Source organism: Podarcis liolepis (assembly GCF_965112155.1).
Source record: "Podarcis liolepis genome assembly, chromosome: 13".
NCBI lineage: Eukaryota > Metazoa > Chordata > Lepidosauria > Squamata > Lacertidae > Podarcis > Podarcis liolepis.
In genome coordinates this window covers 26,071,038-26,079,996 of record NC_139573.1, presented here as the reverse complement: position 1 = coordinate 26,079,996, position 8,959 = coordinate 26,071,038, and the positions used below count along the sequence as shown (strand labels likewise).

Here is an 8,959-nt window from a genome sequence, read left to right as displayed (position 1 = left end):
CAAGTCATGCTTTCTACCACAGGAGCACCATCTCCTAAGGACCAAGCCCTTTTGCCCCCCCCCCCATGGGGCAGAGGAGGAAAAGCACAGAGCCAAGTGTGGTGCAGCTGGCTCCTTCTCCTCCTGCTGCTGCTAGAATGGAAGAAACAGGAAAGCAGCCCCCTGGTGATGGTGGTGGCAGCAGCAGGAGGAGTCGTCATGGCCATTGAAGCTGCACTGTCAATACACTGCCACTGTGTTTGGCTCCGTCCTGGCTACTCCCAACATCCTGACAACACACACTCTGTGACATCAGCCCCCAATTCTCCCTTGGAAGTTGGCGCCTTTGGTCCACCATCTTGATTCTAAATGGCACCTGGCATCCAAATATTGATGAAGGCCACAGGCCCCACCTGAGAAACTCTCATGCAGAGTTTGATGATAATATATTGAAAGATATTATCTAACCTAGTGAGAAAAAGAAAACAATTTTTCAAAGTTTGTAGTACATTATGATAAGAAAATAAAATGTGCCACAAAAACTTTTCTAATGTTACATTGGCCATATAGAACAGGTCAGACAATCAGAGACTTGTTATGGTGATATGGAGTGGGGTGGGGGGAGAATGTGAGCAAAGTATTGGGAGTAGGTCAATCCCAGGAGCTGCATTCATTTCATTTGCTCTGATTGGGGAACACCAGGGATCAAATGATGCAATGTTCTGATGAATCTTCAGAGGGGTTGTTATCCTTATTGCAATAAAATATAATTTAACAAGGAACTTTAATGATAAATTGAAGAGAAAGGGGGGATTTGTGTGATGTCATTTCATAAACAAACTAAAATTTTAATTGTTCCTTTAGAGTCCAATATGGAGTTGCTTTGGGAATTGTTCTCACTGTAGTCACCTATATATCATTCCTCACATTCATATTGGCATGTTCTCGCCCACTGAGCGCATTGTAGCATTATCTGTGTTCTATGGTAACAGAACTAACCTAAGTAGTAAGAGAACAGAAGCATGGAAAAGCAGTACTTTGATGACATGTAAATATACTATCTTTTGGTCTTTTCAAAAGAAGCAATCATTTGTCTTAGTCCTTGCAGGACATCACTAAAATATATTGTGAGTTATAGAAATTTTACTATTTGGTGATATATCACAATAATGTTTATGATAGCTGTTGTGCTTTCTAGCCATTCCATGCTGCTAGAATTCTTAATAATAAATGTGAACTTAAAAAACAGAAGTGCCAAAATGCTTAAATTTTAATATAGATGCTCCAATATAACAGTTAGCTTTAAAGGAAGTGAAATCAATGTTTTTAGAAAAGAATGAGGAAAGCAACTGTCTATTGATATAAAATATTACTTTAACTACACTTGTTTTTCATAGCTGTTGATTCATGTTACAGAGAAGCTATAATGGATATTCTTTTGCATTAACAGATCATGTGGCCAAGTTGCAGTAAGGAACAGGAGCTGTGTGACCGCATTCATGATGATGGGTCTCTCTGAGCATCCCAAGCTGCAGATCTTCCTCTTCATTCTCTTCCTTTCCATTTATATAGTTGCCCTGATCGGAAATACAGCAATCATTGCTGCCATTGTTTCTTATCCCAAACTTCACACACCCATGTATTTCTTCCTGTTCCATTTGGCTGTGGTGGATATAGTCTGCACTTCCACCATCATTCCCAAGATGCTGGCAAACATAGCAACTTTTAGCAAGAGAATCTCCTATTCTGGCTGCATAGCCCAGCTCTATTCCTTCACATGGTGTTTGGGAGCTGAGATGGTGCTCTTCACTGTCATGGCTTATGATCGCTATGTAGCTATATGCCACCCCTTGCGTTATAGCATCATGATGAACAAGACAGTATGTGTAGCACTCTCCACAGTGGTGATCCTTATCGCCATTACAAACTCATGGGTTCACACTGGACTGATTATGCGGCTCACTTTCTGTGGCCCCAATGGTATCAATCACTTCTTCTGTGAGATTCCTCCACTTCTGGCTCTCTCCTGCAGCCCAGTAAGAATCAATGAAGTCTGGGTATTCACAGCAGACATATTTCTTGCTATGGGGGACTTCTTAATAACATGCTTATCTTACTGCTTCATTGTTAAGGCAATCTTAAACATCAGGACCTCTGAAGGGAAGAAGAAGGCTTTCTCCACTTGCTCATCACATCTCATTGTTGTGTCCTTATCTTACTCGACTGTCATCTATACTTACATACGACCAGCCTCCAGCTACTCCTTTGAGCGAGACAAGGTAGTTGCTGCCCTATACACACTGGTTACGCCAACTCTGAATCCTATAGTCTACACTTTAAGAAATAAGGACGTCAAAGCAGCTCTCAGAAAAGTATTCCTCAACTCATGAGTTAAGCAACAACATTTTACTCTTTTTCTCCAGCAGAATTGCAGTATTATATTCAGAGCTCTGGTTCTTGATTTTGGGGTTCTTTATTTTGGGTATGTGTGTAGATGAGAAGAAATGTACATTTGATTATTTGTAGGTAAATGGGTGAAATGTCCCCACTCAAATACAGTATATTGCAGGTGATGGGAAATGTTAAAGTTTTACCAGTAGAATATATACAGTACAGAGCAATCCTAACTATAGAAAGCTGGTGTAGGTTATCACTATTTCAAATGTCGTTCAGGAGGAATTTTGCCAGATATGTTCTGCCCAGCTGCTGGGTCATGCACCAAGCTGAAAGCAGTTTGAAATAGGTATAAGTCTCCCCTTATTCCATCCCACTACTGCCACATCCCCAGAATACCCCTTCTGGTGGAAGTTCTGATGACTGAACCCTGGCTGAGACTGGTGAGGGACTTTTGCTGCCATAACCACGGCTCTGCCAGGAAAGCCCAAGATCAGCCAAATCCAAACGCTTTCATCCCAGTGGACCTTGGGTTTCTACTGCACTGATAATAAACAATCTTAAATCTATAATTTCATTTACACCTCTGTAACAAAACAAGCTTCGTTAATGAATGGTTGGAAGAGCCAAAGGCAAAAGTGGGTGAAGAAATGAATGTATATATTGCCTTCATACAATAGGCTAGCATCTACACACATTCACAGACATTGTGTCCTCCATCAGACATGATAAGAGTTTAAAGGACCATTCCAGCCAGAATAATCTTATTCTCATCTTGGGCTCCTTGGAATTTGGCCTATCATTTGGCCATCTTTCAAGAAAAACTTGATGAAACTGTGAGCCTTTCTTTTTGCATGTTACAAAAATGTTCACTCCTGTTACCTGTTACTATTACAGGGAAGTAATAGTGCCACTGTATTCTGCTCTGGTCAGACCTCACCTGGAGTACTGTGTCCAGTTCTGGGCACCACAATTCAAGAAGGACACTGACAAACTGGAACGTGTCCAGAGGAGGGCAACCAAAATGGTCAAAGGCCTGGAAACGATGCCTTATGAGGAACGGCTAAGGGAGCTGGGCATATTTAGCCTGGAGAAGAGGAGGTTAAGGGGTGATATGATAGCCATGTTCAAATATATAAAAGGATGTCACATAGAGGAGGGAGAAAGGTTGTTTTCTGCTGCTCCAGAGAAGCAGACACGGAGCAATGGATCCAAACTACAAGAAAGAAGATTCCACCTAAACATTAGGAAGAACTTCTTGACAGTAAGAGCTGTTTGGCAGTGGAATTTGCTGCCAAGGAGTGTGGTGGAGTCTCATTCTTTGGAGGTCTTTAAGCAGAGGCTTGACAACCATATCTCAGGAGTGCTCTGATGGTGTTTCCTGCTTGGCAGGGGGTTGGACTCGATGGCCCTTGTGGTCTCTTCCAACTCTATGATTCTATGATTCTACCTAACCCAATGGAAATGGCTCGTCTTCCCAAAGAGTATCAGATAAAGATGCTTTTCCATGCCCACATTCCAAGTAAGTTAACACTCCTGTCTCAGTGACTGACATCTATGCTATCTTGGTCATGTCCACAGAATAGAAGATGACAGGATCTCCAAGGGCATGCTCTGCAGGGAGCTGGTTTCAGGCACCAGGCCTGTTGGCAGACCAACTTTGTGTTCTTGAACTCTGATAATGCCTCTTGCTTGGATGGATGATAATGATTCAGAGGGGTGTGTGAGTATATATAGAAACAAGCCACACCAACATTTGCATCTAGCCACGACAACCACTGGTCTGGAAAGAGACAAGGGGGGCTGAGAGGGCTCTGTGGGGAAGGCTTTTCATAATATTGGAGCTATTCCTTAAATGTCCTTGCCTGCCATGTTTCTAACAGGAGCAAGAATAGGGTCTCATATGCCAAAGTTATGGGACACCATGGAGTTTCCCTTCCTTTCCTAACCCATTCATTTCACTAATGATATTTTTTTATTATAATAATTTATATTAATTTTTCATTAATAATAATCCAATATAAGTATTGATACAATACCAAATCATGGTATTGATACAATACCATTGTATCATGGTATTGATACAATACCAAATCATAAAATAATTAAAAAAAACCCAATTATTCCATTCCACATTAAACATTTTTGGGTGACTTCCTATGTTCTGGTCTTGTGGAGATACTGTTGTTGCTCCTTCTCCTGCTTCCATTCTTATTTAATCTGAATAATACCATTCCGATGTTATTCCTTTATCTTTGCAGCCACTGACGTAATGACTTTCATTCGTATTTTTAACTGTTCCATCTCTGTTAATTTGCCAGAGGGGGTTATATCTTCTAACTTTCTCTGTGTAATATATTTTAATGTTTGTCTTTCCTTTCCTGTTGCAATCCATTATTTCTGGCATTCCCACCCACGCCACTCCGAGAACTTAATTCTTACTGCGCAACCCTCTCCACCATGCTTCTTTGGCCTCTAGCCTTGCTCCGGGCTGACTTAGTCCGTAAAAAATATAAAATTTTTGTTGATTCCCTCTTGCATTCCATTACTAATTACAATCCATTGATAATTATATTCCATTAGAAATTATTTTTCTTTCTTCAGTGAAGGGTTGCCAAATCATAAAACTATGTAGCGCATGTATAGAGAAAAAACTAAGGCTTCCCTCCACCTGCCTTCCAATCCAGTTACGACGATAGTCCTCTCCAGATGAAGACCTTGGCACTCAGTGCCTGGTTCATTTAGCAGGTTATCTTGTCTCCTTCTTCCAGAACGTGTCTGTTTTTTAAGTCTAAATTCATATCTGTCTTAAAAAACAGAGGAACCACTGCTCATGGTGACTGTGTTGGAAAGTTACCGATACGTGCAGTGCTATGCACTCTGCATCCCCTGCCCCGCATCATAGAAACAAGAAGCAGGTATCGGATGATCTGCAAGTGAGAGCTCACCCCCCCCCCCGAGCTGGGGGGGGGGCTTGCAAGGATAATTACTCTCAAATTAACCTTAATTATCTGCACACCCAGCATCCGCTATCATGGGAATTGCTGTTCGCCATGGTAGCTCCGGACTGGAAGTCCCATTCATTTCACTAATGTAATCTGCATTATTGTTAGGAAAGCTGAAAAATAATTATTGCAACCATAAATAGGATAAAGCTAAAGAATTCATGGTCCATTTTAAGGTATTTATTATTATTTATTATCCTAATTTATTATTATTATAAGGTTATATAAACATAGTGGTTTATGTATAGAATACAATAATTACAAGGTCAGTTGTAATACAACATTATCATAAAGGCAGCATAAAACATCCAGAAGGACTACTATTACAATCAAAAAGATCCTTGGAAACTAAGAAGGACTTTGGTGTTGAAGGGACAGTCAATTGAGTAATAATGAAAATTCCTTGGGGAGAACTTTCAACAACTGAGACATCACCACTGAGAAGGATCTCTTTCTGGAAACAAAACATCTCACTTCATAGTGGCATAGTCACCCATAGAAGACCTCCATTGACAACACAATCCTGCACAAATGGGCCTACTCAAAAGTAAATTCAATTGAGTTCAATGGGCCTTATTCACTAGTAAATGTGTTCATGATTGCAACATGAAGTTCTTAATATATGGGCACATTAATATGGAAACAGGTGGTCCTTCAAATATTATGATTGATTGGGAAATGTTCAGATTTTATACACATATTATAGGGTGTTTATTCTCTTTTATGAGAAACAGACAGACAGAAATCTTATTGCAAATTAGAGAGATAAAAATTGATTCAGAATTAATCAGCATGGCTTTATTATGGTTTAAATGACCACAGAAAAGTAATTCCTATAAATACAACTAATTCTATACCCACATGACAAATTTTTGAATTGTCTGCTATATGCGACTCTTTTTAAATAATAATAATAATTATATAGCAGGAGGTATCACTTTTTTGTACCCCATCAGTTTCTTGATGGCTTCTTTCACTTCTTTGGTTTTCAGACTGTAAATAATGGGGTTCAGCATGGGGGTTGAAATGCTATATTGGGTGGAAAAGAGTTCATCCAGTAGTACAGACGAGGCTGAATTCGGCCTTAAATACCTAAAGCAGGCAGTGCCATAAAATAAAATGACAACAATGAGATGGGAACTGCAGGTGGAGAATGTTTTTCTTTTAGCTTCTGCTGAATTAAGCTTCAGAACCATAGAGACTATGTAGGTATATGACACCAGCATGACACAGATTGATGAAAGCACTACTGCACTACTTGTAATTAAGAATGTTATCGCATTCACAAAGGTTTCTGTGCAAGATAAGGCCAAGAGAGATGGGAGTTCACAGCTGAAATGCCTGATAGTGTTTGGACCACAAAACACCAGCTTCAGAACAGGAAATGTATTAATCAATGCATGTACAAAACCTATTGCCCATGCACCTCCCACCAGCAGCTTACAGAACGGTATATTCATAGTTTCAACATAATGAAGTGGCTTGCATATGGCAGCATATCGGTCATAAGCCATTGCTGTAAGAAGGAAGATTTCAGTGCATCCTGTCTGGATTATGAAAAACATTTGCATGATGCAGGTACTGTAAGAAATTCTTTGGCTATGGAAGAAATTCAGGAGAACCTTAGGCACCGTGACTGAAGAGTAGCAAATATCCAGAAAAGACAGTTGACTTAGGAAGAGGTACATAGGGCTCTGTAGATTACTGTCTTTCTTTATTACCATCATGATGATCGTGTTCCCTACCAAAGTTATTGCATACATGAGTAAAAACACCAGGAAGAGGCAAATACGGACTGGAAAACTGTAAGAAAATCCCACAAGAAGAAAATATGTCACAGTAGTTTGATTTTCCATTTCCTTTCCAACAAAAATGTAATCTGTGAAAAACAAACAAACATCTGATTGCAGCAAAGTTGTTCTGTTGTTCCTGAATAGTAGACTAAAGCATCTGAAATATTGTTGAGATGGGAACCATAATTCTAAAAACTTATATCAATTAAGAGCTGGATTCAGTCTATGTTGAGCAGCTTTAACCTCCACTGAGAAGTCAATGTCCATGCTCAATTTTTCTGCATCATTGAAACCAACCAACCAATCAATAAATCTTTATTGCAGTCATAGACCAGACAGCAAGATTAACCAACAGCCATAGTAGCCCAAATCAGTTCATGTTTCCTTGAAATGAAGTCCAGCTGGTCTCAGTGGGACATAATTCCATGCAAGCTATGCATGACATTTCAGCCTTTTACTTGCCTGTAATCAATGTTAGAAAGCTTATTAAAATGAGGTGTTCTTATATAATAAATAACACATTTTAAATAAATAGTATCAAAATTTCCTCAATATGCTGAGAGCATCATTTCATATTCAAACCCATAATATGGATCTTTGGTTAAATCCTAACTGGTCTAATAACAAAAGCAGCTGCCATCATCGAGATCACACAGTTGGGAAGTTGCTATCTTTCAACATTTCTCAGCCTTATTCACCAGTTTCTAAAAGTCTGCTTGAACAGACTTCTCTATTTGTCTTCCATAAGGACTGAAGATTAACAAAAAATGAATTGATTTAGTAAATCAGTGGCTCACAAGCCTTTTTTCCTAAGGACTGTTTGGTACAATTTAACGTCCAGGGTTCCCACCTTTTCCTTGGAAGACTTTCTGTCCCTTTAAGAGCTGAATGCCAATAATAAAATCAGCAGGCAATCACATTGCATCTCATTTCTGTTTCTGAAGGTTCCCATTTGCAGCAGTTTGCTCACTCTAAATATGCAGAAATCATCATATGGAAATATTTAGTGTGTGTGTGAGTCAGCCTTTAGAAGTGCTCCTTCAATGCCACTTTCTTACACAGAATGAAGTGAAATGCAAGGAAATTAATGGCAACTGAAATTTAGACCATCACCACAGTAGGGCTACTCTTCTTCCTAACAAATACTGCAATTTAAAATATAGGAGGGAGGGAGAGAGATGTAAAAGGAATAAATGCCATGTTACTATTAAGAGTGGATTAGAACAGCAGTCTTCATTCTTTTCAAACCTGGAATCCATATTTAACCCACGTGTGCATTTGCAGGACCACTTCTTACTTTTTTTAGCCTTATGTTTGTAATTTGGTTGCACTGATGATGAAAACTACCTTGTAATGGCTCCACTTCCTACGTTCTAATTTATGTCTAGTGAGTGAGAAATTTCAAATGCTGTTTTTTTCTTTCCTTCCTGCTCGTTCTCACATAAGCAAGGATTTCTGCCTTAAAACACAATGAAATCATACGTAAACATATCTCTTCTTTTCATTTCTTCTTTTATGAAGGCCTAAGAAAAACCAATATGATCAGCAAAAGCAGAGGGAAAGAGGAAATCAAGAAATATGCAAGAAGCTTTTGGAGGACATTGCCTTGAACCAGAGACTCAAACTTTTGTATATAATTACCTGACTGAAAAGGCGGGAATGAATTGGAAAAAGCACCTTTTATGTGTCAGTAAGAATGGTTCCCTTGCTCACTAAGACTAAGTGGAGTGTTTGCCATGATGTTATTATACTTGCTATAACAAATCCTGGAGGATATATTTTTCAGTG

General features: G+C 39.3%; 2 protein-coding genes across 2 annotated transcripts; one reads left to right on the top strand and one right to left on the bottom strand.

The window, feature by feature from the left end:
• Positions 1-1,001: 1,001 nt before the first annotated feature.
• On the top strand, positions 1,002-2,369 carry LOC310691648 (olfactory receptor 13G1-like; the record flags this gene model as incomplete). The annotated part of the gene is made up of 2 exons (XM_083471508.1): positions 1,002-1,027; positions 1,430-2,369. The coding sequence occupies 2 exons, from the start codon at positions 1,002-1,004 to the stop codon at positions 2,367-2,369; spliced, it is 966 nt and encodes a 321-aa protein (XP_083327634.1).
• A 3,926-nt stretch (positions 2,370-6,295) lies between these two features.
• Positions 6,296-7,234, bottom strand: LOC310691647 (olfactory receptor 5BS1-like; the record flags this gene model as incomplete). Its single annotated transcript, XM_083471507.1, has 1 exon — positions 6,296-7,234. One exon carries the CDS (start codon positions 7,232-7,234, stop codon positions 6,296-6,298), a length of 939 nt encoding a protein of 312 aa, XP_083327633.1.
• Positions 7,235-8,959: the final 1,725 nt, after the last annotated feature.